Raw genomic sequence first — 23,664 nt, 5'->3', positions numbered from 1 at the left:
TTGATATCCAAGGAAGAGAGCTTAGCGGAGTGAACGCTAAAGCAGTTCATATGGTTGCACACATCTTGCGGGTTAGTGCCAAGAATGCAAGATGGTACTTGCGGGTTGTTGCCCAGATTGCAAGTTAGTCACTGCGGGTTGGTGCCCAGATTGCAGGACAATTTAGTTGTATGGGCAACTAAAGACACCGAGAGCAATAAACTCTCGCCAAGAGGAGTGAACTCTTGGGGTTGGGATATTTTAATGAAGAAGGATCGTATGTTGTTTTTCTTCTAGAAGGATTGTCTTGGTGCCGATTTGAAATTGGTTGAAGGGCTGTCTTAATGAACTTGTGATGGAAACCCAAAAAAGGAACTTTGTGTATGAACAATCATGTGGTAGTAATTAGAAAACAATTAGAACAAAGTGTGAGTGTAGGGGTGGAAAGTGGGGACTCCCTCAGGTTGCCAGTCAAGGATGGGTGGTCTCGATTAGTCGAGAAACTCTCCTTTTCCTCTTGTAAAAGAGTGAATTAGAGACTCATTGTGCCAAGAGTTGAGAATTCCAACTGTACGTGCATCTAAAAGTATGGGGAAAAAGGAAATTGGGGTTTCTCTCTCTCGGAAGGTGAGAATTAGGAACGTCATAGTATTGTAACAGTTCACGCTTTTCCTACGAGACAGGGCTAGGAATCCTTTTTAATGATTCGGACTCAAGTTACTCAGTGACGAGAGTCTGTCCATTAGAATCTTGTCTATATTGACTATGTTTTCTCGATCGAATAGGGCCTAGCGACCTGTCAGGTGCCCTCTTGTTGCCAAAAGGTTATGGTATCGGGGTGGGGACCTCACAGAATCACAAGTTTCTCTTTTTCCTGTTTTTGACACTCCGTCTTTTGTCTTTTGGGTGTCAAGAGTTGCTCAAAACTTTACTCTCAATGTGTACCTAGGGTAAAACCCCACACTCTAGTGCAGTCAAATTTTTCAAATTTGGTCTCAAGATGCCCCTTGAGACATCATACGTGTATGATGTCCAAGTTTACAGAATTTCATATTTTCCTCACATAACCCTTGCACATGCCCTCTTATATGCTCAACATCAATCAGTCATGAAATATTATCCACGAAAGCTTGTTTATTGCATTTTTACCTTCAAAAGTAGACTTTTTTGTGATTCCAAATGCAAACAAGCACTTCAACAAATAAATTAGTGATGAATAACTCTAGAATCTAATCATTTACCTAAAGCTACTCCTACACATTATATGGGATTTTGCATCTATGGTAGAAAAACGCTTCACTGCCACACACATACTAGCAAACACTTTTAGCACCTCACAAGTCACTCAGCCACCAACAACTACTCTAATCTACAACTAATACTAAAAATCCTAACTAAATCTGCCTAGTTGCATACCCTCGGCAAGACACATGCTTCCTAGCTATCCACTTGATTTTGGAATAACCTCTTCCGGATCTACTTAAGAAAGATTCTTTCTTTAGCCAAAACTAAATCAAGCAACCATCACACGAGTGCTAGTAGGAATACTTACCTAAGTCCTTATGTCCCCAGCAATGGCGCCAATGTTGCGGGAGCAAATCACACCACCTATAAAGTGCATGCAACACAACCTAGATCAACATAATGTCAATTGAGGACACAGATGACATGATAGGCGCACGGAGGCAATCTCTTTATCTTATCAGGCTGAGACCATCCTACACATACAACACTATGAAAGGCCAACTAAACCACAATCTAGAATCTCACTGCTCCCAACTACACCACGTACCCATATACACACAACGGAAGGAAACCCATCAAACCATGCCAAAATCATACAAAACTTAAGGAACACCATCCCCTCACTAGGATACACCTGTCCCAAAGCCTCTACACTCAACCCCTCACTCTAAACCCATCTGTGAAAAATACGTATAAAGATAGAGCAGAATTCTGAAATGCCCAAAACTAAAATTTATGAGTACCTATGCATAGCTTATGTTTCCATGATTCTAATGACTACTTGCATGCAAAAAACTAACATCATTAGATATACTTACGAACACAAATAGCTCGTAGATGTGCGAGCAAGTTCGCTCCATTCTGTGAGGAATGCTTGGCATTGTCGTGTAGCTCTCGTGGAGCCTAGCATGATGGTATTGTCGATTCTCTAATGTGATGAATGAGCAGGGAGTAGCTCCAAGATGAAGCTCACGCTCTCTCTCTTCCCCTCTCACACATTGTCAACAGCAGCTTAAAACTTAGATTATGATAAAAGTTCTCTATACAAAATGACCAAGATACCTTATATACTAAGGCTACCATAGGTTAAACCTAAAATAGAGTTCAAGGGGTAAAATGGCTTTGTATTTACAATCTGGGAGTGCCCTTCCACCCCGGCTTCTACAACTAGACTAGCTACTTATTACAAATGATGTTTATAACCATAATCCTCAGCATTCCATAACTCTCAGAAAATAAGGCCTTGTTGAGCTATGTTGTGTTGTTGACCCAATGGTCAACACTCCCCCCCTCCAATTTCATGTCATCCCTGACATGACCTAGTTGTCGATGTCAGTGCGGTCTTTGTTGTTGTTTTGCTGATGTAAAGAAAGTATAGGCTATAGCCTTTGCATGAGCTCGTCTTGTTTGTCCAATCCGACGTACATATTCTTCACATGATTCAAGAAAATCATAAGTTATGACAAATGTATGTCAATTTTGTGTCTTTCTCATTATCAGAAACAACCTTTACAATTTGTAGAATTGAATGATTAGCTTTTAGATCTTGTGAACCAATGACAACTTTGTAAGGATTCTATAGAAATTGTATGGATAAACCTTCAACTTCTTTAGGCCAAGTTGCACTCCAATGCAAAGTTTGTCTGTCAAGCCGAATCTAGGAGATAATTGTTTTGATTTGAGGTTCAAGACCCATGTCCAACATTCGATTTGCTTTATCAAGGACAATATATGTAACCTTGTGGAGGTTGGTTTGTCTACCACTTGTGTGTGCTCTTCTTTGTTGGTGACTCTTTCCTGTATCAAGGTGATCAAAGTTGCAACTTGCCACTGTTATCTTTTGTGCATTTTGTAAATCATTATACTACTTCTAGTTCATACATGACTTAATTAAAGCCTGGCAAACCCCAGTTAATTCCCCAATTTAGTAACTTGATTAAAAAAAGGGATTTTGGTGATGATTGAGAACCTACGGTGATGGGAGGTCGTGGCCAATGGTTGGCAATGCTGCTCGCATGAGGGTGATGATGATGTGGCATGCTAATAGGTGGTGTTCTTGCGAGAATGCAGGGGGGGCGCTCACACACAGCCCAGTCCTTTTATTGAGATATAAGAGGCTCCCTTAGGGTTTTCATGGCACCGTTACAACCAAAGTGGGTCCTTTGAGGTGCTTCACATGCGAGTGGGAGCTAGAGACTTGATGAGGTGTCACCATCCTATCAAGCATACTGAAAATGCAAGGACGAGTGCATGTAATGTGGGTCAAATGTCAAAAACGAGCTACAGGAGCCAATCAAAACCCTTTTCTTTTTTTTTTTGAAGAGAGGACTCCATATAAGAGATTTTTTTGTAAAATTAAAGGAGGCTTTTTGAAGTCGGGTCTTTTGGGAAGCTGCCATTTCAAATCCAAGGCTTGGGGAGCCTTTTGAAGGTGAAGAAGAAGTGGCACAGGAGGATTGTGCCCTTCTCAGCATGATGGTGCTATTGTATAGAGGTTTTGTGAAATGTAAAGCTTGTCATTGCCCCATTTCTTGCGTTGGTTCCCCTTTCCCGTTTTTGTTGTTTCTTTTCTTTTGTTGCCAGTTGCGACGTGGTTGGGTGCAACCCCAAACTGAGGTCCGTGTATGCAAACTGAGAGAGAAAAGAGGATTATGTGTGCTAGGTGGTGTGGAACAAGGGTTGTGTGGGTGTGGAATGTGCTTCATCTTTTTAAAAAGTCTTCTGTATGCATTGGTACACCGAGAAGGGTGTGTGTAGCTGAGATTGTGAGGATTTTGAAGGTGAATCCCAGTGGATTTGGGGGTTTGTGTGTATCATGGGCTATAGAGAGACAATATGTTGTGTGTTGTATGTGTGCCCCTTTCTTCCTTTCCATCTTCTAGTGTCCCCCATGGAGGAGCACGTTGATTGATCCCCGGTGTTGAGTTTGTGATCAAAGATGTGGCAAAGTGTTGGTCCAATTTTCAACGGTGTTGAAGATGTGGACAATGGCGATAGATTTCAAGTTGTTCATGATGTCACTGCAAATGTGGAGTGATGAAGAATTGATGAAGAGAAGGTGAAAACGGTGCCATTGGTATTGCAAGGTAAAGCAAAGGCATGTTTTGATGGTCTAGAAGGTACAGATAAGCAATATTGGATTGCTTTTTGAGATCAATTTCTACACAACTTTTGCAAAGTGGTATTGACTGCTGAAGTGGATGCAAAGATCAAAGGGCTATGACAAGAAGTAAGTGAAAATTTTGATGCTTTTGTGGGTAAGTTTGAAACAAGCTAGAAGGATATGGTGTATGTTACCCAAGTGGTCAATGCAGATTGTTTCAAGCTAGAAAATTCCTAGTTTGCATGCATCCTTGTGTTCAAGAGAAGGTTGGTTATGAGAAGAACTAAGAAGCTATGCCAAGGCTATCAAAGTTGTCAGGGTGAAGAGCAAGAAAGTGAAAATAAAGCTGGAGTTAGGCTTGTTCAAGCCTATAGATTGTATGCATGTTGTAGCAGTAGGGTGTTCTGTAGACCAGTAAGGATGGTGCCAAGTGTGCAAAGTGTGGAGTTTGCTAGGGTAAGGCCTTTGATTAGTTATGTTCCTTTGGAGTTGCCTTTTTGTGAGGTCTCTATGTTGATTGTGGAGGATCTTGTCAACAAAGATGAGCATTTGTTAGCGGGTCACCGCGATGAACGTCGACGGCAACATAGCTTTTTTGTACTAACATAATGTCAATATGCAAGGAAGTGACTAGGGATGGGGACGGAGACTTGATGAGAGTGTTAATCTCACCAAAGTGAACTCAGAGGGCTACTCATACTACGACAAAAGAAAATCAACCTCTTCATAGTCAGAGAATCATTCTGCGTCCAATCTCACCGCTCTAGGTCATCACGCCTTTTCGACATCCAAACGAATTCGAAATGCAACGAAACTTAAGGAGAGGTATTACAACGCCTAGGGACACAATCTTACCAAGTTCTACAACCATCTGGGAAGGCACATAAATCACGGTCCATCACAAAAAATGTGCAAAAAACTAAAACAAAATATACGAAAAGGTCCCCCCTAAGCATAGAAACACTTATCCGTGGTCAAAACATCAAAAAACAACCATTTAAGACCTCAAATCAATGCATTTAGCTCACAAACAATGCATCGTGAGCCCCATCAGAATTGAGAATGGTTCACTCAAATTGTAGAGCAAGAGACAAGGAACACAATGTGGTATTTGGAAATGAATTCTGATTACGAGTCCAGGAGAAAAATGGATTATAATTTGTAGTAGCAAGAGGCTTCTCACAGTGAACGTTCAAACTCTTCCCACCTAATGGTCCTGTGTTTTCTCAAAACTAAGGGTTTTGACTTAAGAGCTAAGGGGAATTTTCCGCGGCCATTCGTCCACTTACAAGGGGTGTAGACTCAAAGAGGCTAAGAGGGCATGACAAAATATATTACAATTACGAATCCTCATTAGCTGAATTACATCACTTGTTTTGAAAAAATGAGTGAGTACTACAAGGTTTGGTGTACATCCGCTTTTTATGTGTTAGTCCACTGTGTCCACCAAACATTCCCCCCTTCCTATTTATTGCACGTCCTCATGCAATCTGTCTCTGAGTGTCCTCTACCGTCTTTTCTCTAGCATTGCAGTGAGTGTCTGAACTTTTGCGCTCTTGCCTTGATCTCCACTTTTGCTGCCAGCTCTTTGAAAGGATAATTGCTGAGAGTGCTCTGATATGCTACATGTCGGGCTGGCAGATCTTTGGTCATGGGATTGAATATGGAGGAGTCTACCTCAAAGAACCCGATCGTGAACACCTCCTCAAAAGTCTACATGTAGTGGGAGGGCCAGAACGTGACTCTTGTATAGAATCCCATGATGATGTTTTTGCTTGGGATTTTCATCTCCATATTCCAACAGAGCCCTCTTGTGCCTTCCACAAAAATCTGCCAGGGATGCTCTACTGCCTCTATATCATTGAAAGCTATTATGCAGGTGATTAGCATCTTGGAAATTTTCATGAGCATTTGGCATGCGAGATTGGGGATCTCCTTCATCATGTTTATGACCCCTCTGAGCGTCTGAACCATATACTTCTCTGATGGGGGAGTTGTTATTGATTGTCTTTGTTATAGCTGGGTAGTTCAATACCGCTTTGCCAAGAGTAAAAACTGTCCCAAGATCGTTGTCTGTTGATGGGACAATAAGTTGGGTCAATCCTGAGGTGTTGCGAAGCATTCTTGTAGTATGTTTCGTCTATTGGTCGCTGCTCAAACCATTTCTTTTGCCAGAGGAGTGGATTGTCAATGATAGTCTGAATTTGTATTGCTATTGTTGTGAGAAGAACATCTCTATAATCCCCTCTACTGTTTGGTTCAAGGTTAGGTAGCATTCTTTGTTTCCATAATCTAGCCTCCTACTGCATCAGTGACAGGCCAATTATCTCATGCCCAAGGTTTTTTATCACCTCATCTGGAGTGATCATGAGCAGGGCAGCCAATTCAAGTACTTTCAATCCATACTGCAGATATTCTTTGTGCGAGGGGTCTTTGACTTCTGAGATCCAGCGTTGAATTTCTTCCTTGGCCGAATCCGAGATGGATGTTGTCTGGATCTTCACATTCCTACGTTGTTTTGCATGTGCTTGTCGTTGGCACATCTATGTGGTGAGCTTCAAGAGTGGATCGCTCAAATCCTCCTGTTTGCTCAATTTTGCTTGTGTTTCTCTTGGAGTCTCCAAGTCCCCCCGTGCCTCTGCCAACTGCTTCCTCAATTTCCTGGTATTTGGCTTTTTGGAGTGCTTTATGTCCTGCTGCCATGATTTGTCTGTCATACTTTTCTTGGGCAAGGACCTCTTTTAGATCTTGAACCTCTTTGTTTAGCGAGGTTGATTTAGCAATCATGGTTGAGTAGGTTGGAGTTTCTTGTAGGGCTAAAAGCTGGCTCAGCGTCTTGCTCACCACCACATAAGACTCTTGTAGCTTTTCACTCTGCTCTCTTTCTCTGGATAGCTCCTCCTCTAGTCGTTGCTGCTCAATTTGCTGAGTAGAGTTGGCCTCATTAAATTATTGGACTTCTTTGTAGTAATAGGTAGCATTTTCCTGTTCTCTTTGCAACTCTGCTTGGAGTTGTAGCTGAACTTTTTGCAGCTCCTCTATTTTGTCTTTTAACTGCAGAGTGTTTTTAGCTACTTTAGAAGCCTCCTTTTTGGTATCTTCTAGCTCTAGCTTGCGCAAGTTGTAGAGAGCTCTTTGGCATTGGAACTGGAGCTTGATTTGCTCTAAATAAGCATCAATGTCGAATGATTTGATCATTTCTGTTCCCTTCTCTACTACCACTTGTGAACGAGGTGATCTTGGTTTTTGTTGGCTTCCTTGGCCCTTTTTTTATGTCCCAGCCTCTTCAGTCATTTTTTCTTTCATTTTCAGTACTTCAATAGCAATGAAATTGTAGTAGTCTTTGGTTGTGCTGTCTTTGTTGCTTGATCTGTCTTTTCTTTCAATAACACCTTCTCTGGTCCTTATTCAGGGAGGTCTATAGCTTCTTCTCCTTTTGTTGCTCCATCCTTCAAAGGTATATCTTTGTCCTTTGGAGATTCAAATCTCTGACCCTACTGGTCGAGCGTGTCCTGCTCTCTCTTCTCTTATTGGTTATCATATTTTTCCTTGGTCTTACTCGATTCGTCAGATGGTTCAAGATCATCGATGCATGTCCGATTTGCCTCTTCTCTTTCTCTTTGCTCCATCTTTCGTTTGAGCTCATTCTGAATCCGTTGCCACATGGTATTGGCAATATTTAGATTCTTTTCCGCTTCCTATCTATTTTGTTGTTTCATCCTTTCCAAAGCTGATCTTTGCCTACGTAGTAATGGAACATCTTCTTCTTTTTCTTCTTCCTCCTTTTTATCGTCCGCTTCTGTTCCTTTACTTAGTTTCTCTTCGTGCTTCTGCTGACAGATTCTTTTTCTCAACGCATGCGCTTCCTCCATTTTTCTCTTGGCTTGGGTAATTGGGATGGCCTCCGCCATATGGCCTGTTCTCTTCTTCAATCTTGTATAACTGAGGGAGAACTCACTCCCATGCTCCTCTTCTGAAGACTGGTATTCCGAAGGGGTAACTCTTTGTTGAGACCCAGCTTCCCCGCTACTTGGAGCATGCGACTTTGTCTTTTCACTCTCAGTGTCCGTTCTTGTGGCGCTTTGCCTTGTTTGTTTAACTTCTGGTTTTGGCCTTGTGGATGATCCGGCCACCGTTTTTATTGCTCTTTTACATTGTGTATCCAATCTATATACTCTTCTTCAAGTGGTAAATCATTAATTATCCCCAATGCCTGGTAGGCTATTTGTGTCAGCACTGGTCCAGCGTTCATGTAGGTTTTTCTCTTTTGGCTCCCCTTAAGATTTGCTTCAACGATGTTGTTGAGGAGGTAATTTCCAAAGTCGCAGCTGACCACTCTTCCTTCTGTGAAGCCCATTGCCATTACCACTGCCATGTACAATAGTGGTTCCAAGTATCTTGGTGGCTTCTGTACTTTGAAGTGTTGCGATATGAGGGGCAACATCAATTTGGTTTTTGAGTAGATCCTTGATATGCTAGCTTGTGTCCTCTTTGCTTCAGGAAGTCTTTGTTGTTGTCTATTGCTTTTGTTTTTTGCAATAGATTTTGCATCCCTTGCTGCAGATGGAGGGCTTCATTGATTGTTTCTATTGTGATCTTAACCTTGACTGTTGCTCGATGTTTGTCAATCAGGGTGGTTTCCCCATTGTACTGAATCGAGCTTATGAGTTCATGAGTTCTTCTGAAGTCCGTTCCCCAACTATAGGCACCTTCCCCCTGCTTGCACTTGTGGCTTTTGGTGTAGTGTCCACATTTCCCTTGGGAAGATGGTGGTCTTCACTATCTCTCCGTCCGCGGCTTGAAATCTTCCGACGAATATGTTAGCCGGTATTGCTTTGAGCACCTATTCTGTGATATGGGTCTTCTCATTCGAGGATATATCGGCTATCTCATATGGTGTTGTTTCCCACTCCCTTTATGCTTTCTTTTGAGGCATCTTGTGGTCAGTTTTAATTTGGAAACAGGGTTTAGCAGTTGATCAAAACTGTTGAAAAGTTGAAGAAAATGCAAACTTTGGCCATAAATTAAAAATGAGCATAACTTGGTCAAAACTACCCCAAATTTGACTAAATTTCACCAGTGCATCTAGGATTACTATAGGCACAAGGGCGTAGGGTAAAATATAAATTTTGGCAAAAAGGTACATGGATCGCAATCCATGTTGGGAAGCATTTCCAAAATCCAACTAGGGGAGGTTATTCCTGGGCATATGAAGTGCTACTGTGCAAATTCCTTTGGTTTTAGGGTTTGAGGAACATGGATCGCAACATATTGAAGATCTGATGATACCATCTAGTAGGGTTCATCAAGATGGTGCCTTAGTCCAAGAATTTTGGGATTTGGATCATTGATTTGTTAAGTAGGCTAATTTTTGGAAATATTCTTCAGACTTAGAGAAATTTGGCATTTTGATATGGATTTTGGAATCCAAATGGCTTGAAACTTCATGGCTTGACTTTTTTGAACATACTGGGCCAAATGGTATAAATTTTCCTTTGGTTGGGCAAAAAGGTATATGGATTGCGGTCCATGTTGGGAAGGATTTTGATATAGCCTTGTGCACACATGCTCCTATAGGTCTTCCTAGCACACTGGTGAAATATTTTCAGATTTGTACATGTTTTTCCTTAGTTTACTCAATTTCCTAGTTTATAGCCATGTTTTTTCCGTCTTGACCATATTGGTTTTTTTGAACCACTTTTGGGCACATCCTTTGACTGATATCTGTTATTGCCTCGATTCTAGATGATTTGTGCTTGTAAATCACAGCTTTCCCTATCTCCATACCAAATTCCACCAGAATTTGAATCCATCTGAGGGGGAAAATTGATCCAGCAAATTGCACAACTTTATAGGTAACCTTTTGCTTAGTAGAATCAACCTCTTCTGATTGTCCATCAGTTTGTGGATGAAACGAAGACAAGAACGTGAACGTAGTGCCCATGTTCTCAAACAATCCTCTCGAGAAGGCATCCACATCTCTCCTCAAGGTAGGCCAATAGAAGAATGTCTACCTCTTTAACTGTCACATCAATACCACGAGCCCTACATATGGTGGGACATGACTCTCTTCCATGACTTTATGTCGAAATGGCCTAGTGACACAAAGTTTGCCATGCATCATCATAAAATCATCTCTGAGGAGGTAGTGCTCAAGATGTTGCCCTCCTTGCAACTGTTCAAAAATCCTTGCAAAATCTTAATCTGTAGCATACTGTTCCTTTATGTCATCAAGCTCATGATGATAAGAAATTGACACAGCTGAAATTTGTGGCTTCCTTGATAATGCATCAGCCACAACATTCTTCTTGCCTTCCACGTGCATAATCTGGAAGTGAAACATAGAAAGAATGTTTGCCCAACTCATATGCTTTTCAGATAACTTTGACTGCGTCAAGAACTATCGCAAGGTCTAATGGTCTCTTTGGACAACAAAATCACCACCTAAGAGATAGTGCTTGCAGCTAGAGAGAGCATGAACTACCGCCAAGAGCTCTTTCTCATAGACTTGCATAGTCTTCTCTGGACCTTGCTAAATTCGGCTTTCATAAGCTACTACTCATCCATCTTGCATTAGCATTGCACCAATGCTACTGCCACACGCGTCACACTGGGCCACAAATGACTTCCTGAGATCTGGCAAAACAATTACTGGATATGAAGTTAACTTCTCCCTTAAGAGACTAAAAGCTGAAATCTCTTTTTCGGTCCATCTGAAAGTGACCTCTTTCTTTTGCAAAGCGTGAAGAGCTGATGCTTTCTTTGCAAAATTCCTGATAAACCTTCTATAGTAGGAACACAATCCCAAGAAGCTTCTAACGTCGTGCACAGTCTTCAAGTCTCGCCATGTCTTAATAGCTTCAACCTTTGCGGGATCCATTCTGACACCATCCTTTGAGACTATGTGGCCAAGATAGTGGATCTCTTCTAAGAAGAATTCACTTTTCTTAGGATTGACAAGTAGCCTGTAACTGCACAGCTCTTTGAACACAATGGTCAAGTGATGCCTATGCTCCTCTTCATTCTTCAAATAGACTATCATGTCATCGAAGAACGTCCCAACAAACTGTTGATGCGAGCGGAAAATCCGGTCCATCATTCTGTTGAACGTGACAGGCGCATTTCTTAGCCCAAACAGCATCACTAGGAACTCATAAAGACCAAATGTCGTTCTAAACGCAGTCTTGTGCATATCCTCTGGCCTTATAGGAATCTGATGGTACCCACTCTTAAGGTCTATCCTGCTGAAAATTGCAGCACCCTCTAAACAATCGAGAATATCATCAATTCGAGGAATAGGAAACCTATTCTTGATGGTATTCTTATTCAACCCACGGTAATCAATACACATGCGCCATGAGCCATCCTTTTCTCCACTAGGAGCATTGGGGCGCAAAAGGGTGAAGAACTAGTCTTTTTATACCTTTTACCCTCAGTTCGGATGCATACTCTTGGAGCGGTCAAGAGCAGTACCTTCTGCAAATGCTGGTTGTGCGACTTGTGAGTCGGTTGGCTTGAGGAGATTCTTGATAGAGCTAGATTTACTTTTAGCGGACAACATTATTTTTCTTGGATGTCTTTTGGGGGTAGTGGTTGGATGATACAACGGTCGTGTATTGGTTCGACCTTAGAGTTCTTATAGCAGATATCCTCGTCCACAAAACCCTCTCTTTACAATTGGAGATTGCTCACTCTAGCCCCTTGGACTCGTTCCTGTCCAGGATCTGAGAGGGGTTGTTAGAGTTCATTTTCCTGTCTCGTGGTAGCTCTGGTATCTCCCAGGAGAAGATTAGGGAGTGGGGGCTGCTTTGTGGCTGTGCCCGCCAGTGTGAGGTAGGTCTCTGATGTCGGGTCGTGTCTAGCCATGTTTAGTTCGGGTTTTGGCTCAGTTCCATAGCCAAGTAGGCTCCTTCTGCCGGAGAGTATTCACCCCCTTTGCAGTCCATTGACTTCCCAGGACCCTAGAGGCATTCAGTCCCTCCTTTGCTATTTAACCCAGCATGAGGACTTTTTATGGCAGGTCGTGGAGGGCTGATCCCTGGGTCGGCAGCCCTTGGGCTGGTCCTATATATGTGGGCAGGGGGGGACACCCTTTGGTCATGCAGTACAGACCCTCCATTTGGGTGTCCCAGAGGGGCAGCCCAGCGTTTTTGGCAGAGGGTCCATCCTAGGCGGGCGCCCCTGAGGGCAGCCCCTTCCCTTGTGCAACCAGCCTGGAGGAGGTTCATTTGCTTGCGTTTTCAGCAGGTGCAGCCTAGTATTTTTTGGCATGCAGCAGGTCAGTGTTTTTGGCCTATGCAAAGGGCAGCTACCATGATGATGTGCAGCAGATGCATTGCTTGGCTATCACCTCTACGGTGTAGTGGTTTCTCACCGCGGCCTTCCGCAGGCCTTGTGATCATGCAGTGAAGGGATTTCGTCCAAGATCTAGATCCTTATCTTGATCTAGCCAGGAGGAGATGCACCAAATCTATGATCTTAGAGCATGTCAGAGGTGATGCACATGTTGAGACCGTGGCAGTGGTCTTGTGTGCAGTAGCAGTCGTAGTCGCAGTCGCAGTTGTGTGTCCTCTCGGGTCTATCCATTCTGCATGTCAGTTCTACCCCCCTTGGTCACTTGTATGAGCAGATTGTTATCAACATGGAGAGCCTTTCCCAGATCTCTCTCTCTCTCTCTCTCTCTCTCTCTCTCTCTCTCTCTCTCTCTCTCTCTCTCTCTCTCTCTCTCTCTCTCTCTCTCTCTCTCTCTCTCTCTCTCTCTCTCTCTCTCTCTCTCTCTCTCTCTCTCTCTCTCTCTGTACCCAGACATGGTATCAGATTCACAATTTTGTAACAGTTTGGTCTCATAGATCATTTTGGCCTTTTGAAGACGTTAATATAACATTTCATTTCATTTCTCTCTCATTCTCAATTTTCTTGTCTCTCTCTACCTCAGTGATCTCTCTTCTCCACAGGTGTGCCTTGTTCATGTGTTTGGCAGTGCAGGCGTTCTAGATCGAAGTCGAGGTACCCACCGGTTCATGAGCCTGTTCTGTTCTTCATTGCATCTTTCGCTGCCACCTTCGACAACAAGAACTTATGGAGCACCGGCCGTGAGGCCTAAACCCAAAAGTATCAAAAGCTTGCACTCTAGGCTGATTTCTGTAAATCGCACTGGCTGCCACATGGCACATCTGTATGGATGGCAATTTTGCATGAGCTTTTGGTAGCAGACGCTTTTGGGGGAAAGTGCTTTTGGATCTGATGCTTTTGGGCAACCCTTTTACTACTTATAATAGACCTTGGGGCCTCACTCTGCAAAGCTTTTTGACGTAGAGTCTGAGAGCAAAGAACCCTCAGAGAGTTGTACTTTGCATGCATAATAATAAAGAAATATCTCTGGGTGCCAACCTTTGGGGCTAGTGCATTTGGGTGCAGAACTCCGCCGTGTTGTCTCGACTCTCTCTCTCTCTCTCTCTCTCTCTCTCTCTCTCTCTCTCTCTCTCTCTCTCTCTCTCTCTCTCTCTCTCTCTCTCTCTCTCTCTCTCTCTCTCTCTCTCTCTCTCTCTCTCTCTCTCTCTCTCTTCAAAGTTCAACGATTTTGCAATTTCTAATCATGTGCTGCTATTGATTTCTCGCTTGGAGTGTCCAAGCCTCTAACAACAGTCCTCTCTCTAAGGCTGGCTGTCATGGAATGGGGTGTGGGTGGGTTCCTATTTTCTCTCCGTATAGCTTATGGCCCTCTGTTACACATCGCAGGGATTTTTACCAAACACAAAGTAGAGAGGCCAGAGGTTGTCGCCTTGGCATAACCTCGGGCCCTTTTAACTCGACTTGCCTAGTGCTCTAGTTTGAAGGCACCCTGTCTCTTGAACTCTCCCCTCTGCAGGGGTTCATTTTAGTATTGTTTCTGGTCAAGGATTAGTAGTATCAGTGAACCAAAATAGAAGACGTTCTAGAATTTCATATTGATGTTCAAAGAGTAATAAACTGTCTCTTTTTCAGCTGATGAGGAGAGCTGGGAAGGTTTGATAAGGAGTGGCCTTGTCTATGGAGGTGGCCAGATTGAGCTAGAAGAGCTGTTCAAGGTCATGAAAAAGAGGGTGGAGCGAGTTGACATGCGCACGGTGAGTTTTCTCTACGTTTCATAAGAAATCAAGACATATTTTTGAATGGATTCACACAGCACGGGTTGTGCATCCCAGAGACTTGAACATGATTCCATCCTATTGTGATGATGCGTAAAATGTTTACTCAGTTGAATACATTCATCACTTGGCAGTAAACCCATTTCTTGTGCATTTTATGTTTGTTATGCAGGAGAGTGGATCATACCAACAACGGGTTGTGTTAGAGTATCTGAAGGAGATAGAAGAAAGAGCACAAGCTGTCATAGAGGCCTTTCAGACCTCCAGAACATGAGGCGTATGATTATGGCCTTAATAGCATGGCTGATAGTTGTGAAGGGGCTGAGGAATATTATGATCGAGCCAGCTAATTTAACCTGGAGTGGGCTGTTGTATATATTAGTGCCTGGAGTGGGCTGTTGCATATATTAGTGCAAACACAGACTTCCCGTTGCTGGCCTCTTCCAGTATCATTTGTATGACTAGGAAGGACCAGTGGTCGATTCTCTCAACCGTCAGTCAATTTTTGCTCGTAATATCTTGCCTGTACTCATTGAGTGTAAAGTCAGTATCTTCAGCCTTTTTTGGAATGAACTTAGGGTGCGCAATGTCAAGTTTTGAAGCTTTACAATTTGATTTAGTATCATGTAATCCTTACTGTGAAACCTTCTGACCATGTTCCTCTGTAGATCATTTCTCTGCTAGCCAGACAAAACTATGTATTGCGCTCTCTCTCTGTGTGTGTAAGCATTGCAAGTTCTTTGATGATTCATGACTAAGTGTCTACGAGCTATATCTTCAATTTTGAGTGCTTAAAGCTTCACTTTATGTCATTTTGACTAGAGAAAAGTGTTATTAGACCAGTTTAGATAGTTCTGTTGCAATCTTAATGATTTGGTTAATGATAGATCGTGATTTTTGTATTTTGTTGGAATGCTGTCAGACTTGTCCCCTTAGATCTTCAAGGTCTCTCGGAATAGTTTCCTACGACGTTAAGACTCTCTTTTTCATAGTATTTATATTTCATCATTTTGTCATTTCATTTTGTTATTCTGACTTTGTATCAGATCCACATTACATTGAAACGATCTTGTCTCATAGGTCATTTTGGCCTTTTGAAGACGTTAATATATCATTTCATTTCATTTTATTTCATTTGAAGACAGAGTGCCTACGTTGGAGGACATTGAATCTCTATAGCCTTTTGGATACTGATGTATATTTATATGATGCTTCGACTGTCAGAGAACTCCATTGTATCAGCTCACCCTTTCTATTCCCTTTGTATCAAGCTTTCACCCCACCCCTACCCACTATTTTCTTTTCAATTCTTTGTACTTTTTGTGATTAGATTCACCATATGTAACCTTTTGGTCTCATAGGTCATTTTGGCCTTTTGAAGACGTTAATATTACATTTCATTTCATTCTCTCTCTCTCTCTCTCTCTCTCTCTCTCTCTCTCTCTCTCTCTCTCTCTCTCTCTCTCTCTCTCTCTCTCTCTCTCTCTCTCTCTCTCTCTCTCTCTCTCTCTCTCTCTCTCTCTCTCTCTCTCTCTCTCTCTCTCTCTCTCTCTCTCTCTCTCTCAATATCAACACTTTATTGAAATCATACCAGAGCGAACATGCGCTGAAGGACTACTATGCCTGAAACATAAGCGTCCGAGTAACAACGGAACATAGTGCGAGTGCCACCATTGAGAACCACGTTTTTCCTGAAGCAGTAAGGCATTACCATTGATAGGAGAAAAGGGAATCACCCAGCACAGACGAACAATGTTATCTACTGCTCAAGGCATCTGTGTGCTTTCCTACTACTACTACTAGTTCACATGTAGAAGCTCGCTTCGCTTCTCTAGTCTCTTAAGCACCCAACTCTCTTAGTCTCTGCTCATAATAAATTGAATAGTCAAGAGAAGGTGTGTGCCAAGTAGTTGGACTTGCTTTGTGTGCATATCCTTTGTTTGCTTTATAGAGCAAGAAAGGACACATACTGAAGAAGGAATTGCGAAGTTGAGCTCAAGAAGAAGGTGAACAGAAGCTTGTTTTGCTGTAATTCCTTCGCATAGAGCCGAAGTAGGGTAAGCCAACTTCTGTTTTTTGAACTAATGATAGTGGTGAACATAAATCATAATTGGGCTTGTGAAATTATGAGCAGCCATAGTACGAGTTTGTGCAATCTTTCAAAAATGTGTCAAGAAGAAGAGGGTGGAGAAGAGGACTTGCAATAACCAAGAGACACCTTCAAGGAGGGAAGAGGAGAGCCTACATTACCACCGAAGTGTAAGTTTGTAAGAAGTCAGAAGTCCTCCCCATGCCTCTCATCTGAGCAAGAAGGTTAAGATTATTCATGTAACGTTTGTCATATCTGCGGATCAAGCTAGTGGTCATGTGTTGATTTATATTCATATCTCGGGATCAAGCTAGTGAAGTCTTGCCCAGATTACTTTTTTATTCTTAGGATATCAACTATTGTGAGCCCTAATGATTTGGGTGATTCAGGATTATTCCCATGCTGATACATTTAGGAGACAAATGCTGAAATTCCTATTTGACAGTTTCATGAGATCCTCTCGAGGCTCCACCTCAACAACAGCTTGAATGCAATCTTCTTCATGTCTTGCACACAACTAAGAAGTAGAGCATTTAACAATAGCATCAAGAAACTTCATGAAAACCAAACACTAATATAGAGTCCCTCAAAGATTGGAGGGCAGTCGTCGCTTCAAAAGCAATTTGACAAGCCCACTTCACTCATAAACATAGCCCAAAAGCTCAACATAAAAGCGCCTACACCTATGATCATATCAAAACGATAGCCTTCCCCTCCTTTTCGAAGAAGCTCCACAACTTGGAAAAGACTTCTCTCAATTTACACTTCCACAATAGTAGCATCCACTTTGACAATATCTTCTCCAAATCCATTATAGCAATACATTAGGAAAAACTAGTCTTGCTTAGAGAAATGGAGAAAACTTAATTGAAATATTGACTTGGTAATTGAGTAGGCATCCTGTACGACAGTGCAAGGCAAAGAACATTGTTTTTCAAACTACAAAAAACCTTGTGACTAGTTAAACGTCTCTTCATGCAATGAGGAAATGACGCAAACTAAAGACCATATAGTGAAGTCATGCAAAACAGAAGTGGCCATACATAACTATGGTGGAGGGTCGGCACTGTGTCTCCTTGGAAATTACAAGAAACACAAGTTGTGCCTTTGCCCCGTAGTTTGGTTGTGTGATCCAAGCAAATGCATATGAATCCAAATAACGAACCTTTACAACTTGTTGACATAGGGTTTTGTCTGTCAATTTGTAGAAGCTCCCATTGTCGATTTACAAATTTTATCATGAATAGAGTTGAAGCATGTTGTAGCACAAAGGGCAAGAGGTCGGCACATCTGTTGTGGACCAATCTGCGATGACACATAGGCACCTAAAGTATAGAGTTGTTCCATAGCCGATATTAGAGCATGTAGACTGTGGAGGCCGTAGATCCAAAAAAATTGAAAGTCAATGAATCAGTAATACACAGCCTTCAGATGCAAAGTTGTATTGCCAGATTTATTCTTTGAATTTCAGGCACAGTTCGTTGTAACATCTTATTTCATTCTTGTGCATGCTCTCAGCGTACAAGAGACAACACTTTCCTGGACTTGTTCTGCCTGCTTGGGGCTTTGCTTTGTAGAGGCTTGAGAAATGGGTATAATGAGAAGTGAATCTAACCCAAGCTTGGGATTATAGACATTTGGCTTAGCAAAACCTGGATCTAAAAGGGACATTAGATTCCATTGATGATTAAAAATGCCTTTCCAATGTTGGTTGGAGCCACACTTTCCTTGTTGGTGCTCGATCAAAAAGTTCTCGTCTATATTTCACTAGGAAAGGCACTATAAACTGGGAGTATAAGCAACTCTGGAACATTGGGACCCAACCCCTTTATTCTCTCATACAAAATCTGGTACACTATACTTCTTCTTGTCCTCTTCAGTTGAAAAGAGAAGGATATCACCTTCTGGCTCAATTAAATGTATCCGCGTAATAGTAATAGGTGCAACATCTAGAAAAGTGCCCAGAAATCTTCTCAGCATCCAAGTGTAGCTGAGGTGACTAAAGGACGCAAACCTTTATGCCATGTTACTAGGTCCTTCGGCAGCCCATAGAGTCCATCAGTGTGTATTGTCCTTTCATGTGCTTCATCAAGCATGATGACAAAATGCGCGAAGAGTTGGCTATCCACGAGCAATATTCTGAGAAGTATTCCATCTGTCATATACTTGATTACTGTCTCGGGGCCCGTTCTTGAACAAGGATGCACCCAAATTCTTTTGAAACCCTCTTGACCACAGACATTGTGGCCACTCTTTGAGATTGTGTGCAGCCAATCTTTCGTTTTGTTGTGCACCCCTGCTTTTGCTAGATATTGTGTAGTCTCTATTGTTTTCTTTGAATTGGTTTCTCCAATCACAACTTAAACCTGGTTCTCATGGACTGCTCCAACTGGGGTAATACCTCACATCCAAGACCCCTGACACTAGTAGTTGCTTAGCTTCTCATCTCTCAAGCAAAACTCGTTCTCTTTAGTGGTTGCCTAGAAGGGCCATTTTCATTCTAATCTGTGATGATAATCCCAAAAAGCCCTTTGATCATGTTGAAGGCTGAATCATACAAGAGGGATTAGATTCCTCATCCAAAGAGCTTCTTTTCATCATTAGAATATCTTGCCCTATCTTTTGGTGCACCTCCCTCATGGAAGGGCTAATTTTATTCCCATCATGGAAACAACCTTAACCCATACCTCTTGATCATATTTGTGGTAATTTGCAACACATGCACAATCCATTCCTTTTGATCACAAAAGCCTAGAAGCTACATAAAGTAGCCGTATTCCATGACATTTGAAACCCTACCTCAGTAAACATTGCATAGCTTAAGTTCTTGTGGTTGATGCCCTTTTGAAGAGCTAGGGTTTCTATCATCTTGATCCCTCATGATCCGGTCGCTGCGTTTATCATCATTGTCATTGCTTGTATCTATCCTTGCGATCATCATGATCTCTTGAGTCCTTCGATCACCATCCTGGTGGCTATGATCCCTTCTTTATTCATCCTCTCTATCATGGTCTCTTTGTCTTTCGTACCTTATCTCATCTAGATCATGTCCATCGCGATCTCCATTTTCATGTTGATCATGTCTACTGTAATCTTCATCATTATCTCTTCTGTGATTTTTGCCATCGTGTTGACTATCACATTCACTTTTGCTATCATGTCTACCATCACCACTACTTCTGTGTTGTTCCTCTTCTTTCATCTTAGCCTCATGCTCCAAGCTCGTTTTACAAATGTTTGATCCTCCCTCTGTCACGAGGGTCAGAAAGCCCAAAGAAGGCTGAATCTGAATGCTTACTTTTAGCTTTTAGGAGGAAGAACAACATAAATGCTAGTGAGCAAACTTTTAATGAAGTGCTTAGGAAGCTTTGCAAATGCCAAGCTTGCAAACCAACACAAGCAATTATGGCCAACCCTTGACAAAAAGATGGCTTTCTTATTAGCACCACAAAGGAGCATTATAAACAATATTTCCAGTGCTCATGGAGTTCAGAAAGGCATTCACTCTATCTTGGGAGGAGAGCAACATCACACTTTACATGGTGAGTAACAACACACATTACATGCTTTAAAAGTATTATTCATTTCTTGATTATGGTCACATTGTATCTTATTTGTGCATCGAGCATTTTTTATTGAAAAATATGGATCACTCAAAAATTTCAGCACCTAGGGCATGGAGAACTCCCATTGCCGAGCTACAGGGTGCATTTTAAAAATACCCATCATGATGGGGGTGTTGTGTAGTCCAAATATTTTAAAGGAGGCATTCAACTAGATACCACATGGGGTTTGCTTGTTAGTTCGCCATGGAGAGTGCGTGATTGTCTAACATTGCGAAGGAAGTAAGAACATTGGATCATGGAGAGGCATCAAGCTCCATTTGTTGCATAGCTATGACATAGAAGATTGCATACAAGCCATTAATTTAGATGCTGCATAGTAACCTACTAACGCACACCTATAGGTCTACTAGAGGATACTAAATTTTTGTCCATCCATGCCAAGAGAGTGACTATCCAGCCTGAGGGGACAAATATGGCATGTAGATCGAGGCAAGGGTTTGAGCAATTATAAGTTGCATCTTCTTTGTGATTGACCGCCCTATGTTTTGTACCCTTACATGATGTAAACGATTAGTGCCCGTTTATAGTGCAATTTCATTTTCCAAAACTCACACAGTTAGGCATTCATGTTAGTCTTGGTGTGAGATGGTTTTTTTTTTTTTTGGGGGGGGGGAGGGGGGGACATGGCTTAACACCAAAATCTCTCGTCGCCAGACATGTTGTAAGAGGTTCTTCATGGCCCCAATATGTCTTCATGCTTCTTCAATGCTACCACCACTTGAATCCGCTCATCAAAGAAGTACCCATCTCACCAGAAATTTCTTGAAAGCAAGTTATTCTCTTTGAATATGGGCAATATCCTTGGTGAATAAAACTTAAAAATTCTATGACACCCAAATCCTTGTGTGTGGTGGAATAGCTACCACATACTTGAAGATGTGCTCCTCCGTGCATGCCACAATTTTGAGAAATTTGTTGCTCTTGAGGTCAATGATAGAGCCAAGTTCAGGGACACAAGTGAAGAAAGCATTACCACCCATACACTAACCCCCCCCCCCCCCCCCCCCACACACACACACACACACCATTCTCAATGTGTTTAGGAAGAGGGTGCATTGTGATAGAGGGGTGGGTGTGAGTGGAGAGACGCTTGCAAAGGCTACGGATGTGGCCATGTTCAGAGTGTAAAAGCAAGCACTAAATGAGCTCAAAAGAAGTGTAGGTGAAAAATGAAAAAGAGGTAGGTGGCTACCTTTTATAACGTCCCTCTTTCCAAAAAAGGGCTAGCCTCTTCTCTCCTCATAGCCTCCTTGAGTCCTTGTAGTCTCATAGCCTCCTTGAGTCCTTGTAGTGCACATTCTTGCACATAAACGTTGTGGTAGTTTCAAAAGAAGCAAGTTTTTTAAGCACATGCACAAAACAATGAATAGGAAAGCACCAAGTCAAGGCTACAAATCAAGAAGCTCTTATCATATTTCAAGGAGCTTTGGACATCTCATACCATCTTTTGCTTCAAAGATGCTACCGACTGCAATTCTGGCTCATGCCACTCCACACTTAACAAAGACAAGACTTGGATAGGTTCAAGTCTACCATAATTATATGTAGTAGTGGGGATGACATATGCGGGTGAGTGAAAGAAAACTTTCGCTCTAAAATCTGTATGTAGTGCTTTGAATGTTCTCAAGGCTATGAAGTGGTTGCTCTTTCACCAATCTAGATGAAAAAAATGACTACACAAGCAAGTAGAAACACAATTGTAGGTATGAAAGACCCTTGTGACACCAAAAGAAACCCCTCATTGCCAGGAAGGTATTCAATGTGGTGGAAATGCCTTTCGAGTAGGTTGTTGCAATGCATCCTTTTGAGATTGAGAAAACAATAGCTACAATCCCCTTGTCCTTGAAATTCTTGGAACCATGAAGCCTCCCCTCTAATGGTGGTTTAAATTTCCACTAGTTGACATGGTAGGGACTATCATAAATGGTTGCATGTATACCCAAGCACCTTTGGTGAACTCTTGTGGCACCCATTCACGATCTAGCGACATGCAAGATTTACATAACAATTTCTAGATGAATCACATCTGCATGCATGTATTGATAAGAGAGAGAGAGAGAGAGAGAGAACCTAACACCAATTGAGGGCTACCCCTCCAAAAGAAACTATATTTATGACTCTTCTATATAAGACTAGAATTGAGTTCTCCAAGCTTGAAAGAGCATCAAATTCCTCTAGCATCTCATACTAATTATATTTAGAGTTTGATGACTCAATTGGGAAGTATCTCTCTCAAGGTGGATGAGGACATTACCACACTAATGCGGGAACTTTGCATGCTGGGTTCTCGTTTTCCATGTTTTTGAAGCTTCTTTAGACCGAAGGCTAGCCATTGATGATACAACTTTTGGAGGCACGCAGAGACACATTGAAGCTTTATGATCTAGGGCTCAAATTTGAAGGCGCGAGGCAGCTTTAATCTCCGCCGTCTGATCATAAAGTGAACTAGGGGTGAACTAGGGGTGAACTGAGGGTGAACTAGGGGCGGATAAGCTAGGGGTGGGTGAACTAGGGGTGCTTAAACTAGGGTGTGATCATGTGTCATGCCAACATGGACATCGACGCGCGCTAGCGTGGTGATAGAGCATTTGTGTGACAACCGAGACGTTCGAGGTTCGACCCACGCCCCGCGAGGTAGGTGAACTAGGGGTGAACTAGGCGGGGGTGAACTAGGAGTGAACTTGGGGCGCCATTTTTGCCCCGAGTTCACCCCTAGTTCACCCCCAGTTCACTGCGTGATCCGACGGCCGAGATTAAAGCCACCTCACGTCCTCAAACTTGGGCCCTAGATCCCCTCTGGCCTAGAACCGTGCCATATAGTGACGAGGGTATGTATGCGGTGCCTCTTGAGCAAAAGCTCATGATGTTATGCATTGTATGAAAAACAGTGAGAAAGACCGTTTTCCTACATGAGAAAATATTTAAATCTTCTTGTGATATAATTACGGAAGAACAACTCTCCTACTTCAGTTGTTTCCTAGCTGTGGGTATGACCAATTAGGGTATTAGGGGACAATGATTAGTTAAATGATGTATGACAACCTTCCCAAACCAAGGCACAAGAAGATCAAGAAGATTCATAAATTTTCATATGTAGGAAAACGGAGTCTTTTACAATGTTTTTCATACAATGCACAACGTCATGAGCTTCTGCTCGAGAGGCACTGCATACCTAGCTAGGTACGATTGGGGGTAGGAGGTCGGGAGGTCGGGGCCCCCCCCCCCCCCCCAAACAGGGCCAACGGTCCCCTGTCCCCTGTCCCCAATCGTATTAAGCTAGGTATGCAGTGCCTGATCCCTCGATCCCTCACCGAAGCTCATGATGTTGAGGTAAGTCACATTGTAGGAATTATTGCGAGAATTTGTCCAAAACTTCTCATGAGGGTCACACACCCCAAATCTCTAGTGCCATTTGCCATCGCCTAGACATTTACTGGCCATCATGGATGTAATTGAAGCTCACTAATTTATCTAGTTGTAGTTGAAACTTATTAA

The 23,664-nt window shown here is 42.3% G+C and overlaps 1 protein-coding gene and 2 pseudogenes across 1 annotated transcript; 1 reads left to right on the top strand and 2 right to left on the bottom strand.

Annotated features, from left to right (window-relative positions):
* Window positions 1–14,000: 14,000 nt before the first annotated feature.
* On the top strand, window positions 14,001–15,148 carry LOC147464014 (uncharacterized). Its single transcript, XM_086529923.1, has 3 exons — window positions 14,001–14,100; window positions 14,312–14,433; window positions 14,627–15,148. The coding sequence occupies exons 1-3, from the start codon at window positions 14,001–14,003 to the stop codon at window positions 14,726–14,728; spliced, it is 324 nt and encodes a 107-aa protein (XP_086386049.1). The 3' UTR covers window positions 14,729–15,148.
* A 2,805-nt stretch (window positions 15,149–17,953) lies between these two features.
* On the bottom strand, window positions 17,954–18,930 carry LOC147464013 (putative pre-mRNA-splicing factor ATP-dependent RNA helicase DEAH5 pseudogene; annotated as a pseudogene).
* Window position 18,931: 1 nt separating this feature from the next.
* LOC147464012 (uncharacterized) lies at window positions 18,932–20,002 on the bottom strand (annotated as a pseudogene).
* Window positions 20,003–23,664: the final 3,662 nt, after the last annotated feature.

The sequence above is a fragment of the Adiantum capillus-veneris genome, chromosome 2, assembly GCF_014529385.1.
Source record: "Adiantum capillus-veneris isolate H3 chromosome 2, ASM1452938v2, whole genome shotgun sequence".
Lineage (NCBI taxonomy): Eukaryota > Viridiplantae > Streptophyta > Polypodiopsida > Polypodiales > Pteridaceae > Adiantum > Adiantum capillus-veneris.
This window is presented reverse-complemented; position numbering and strand designations above follow the sequence as displayed.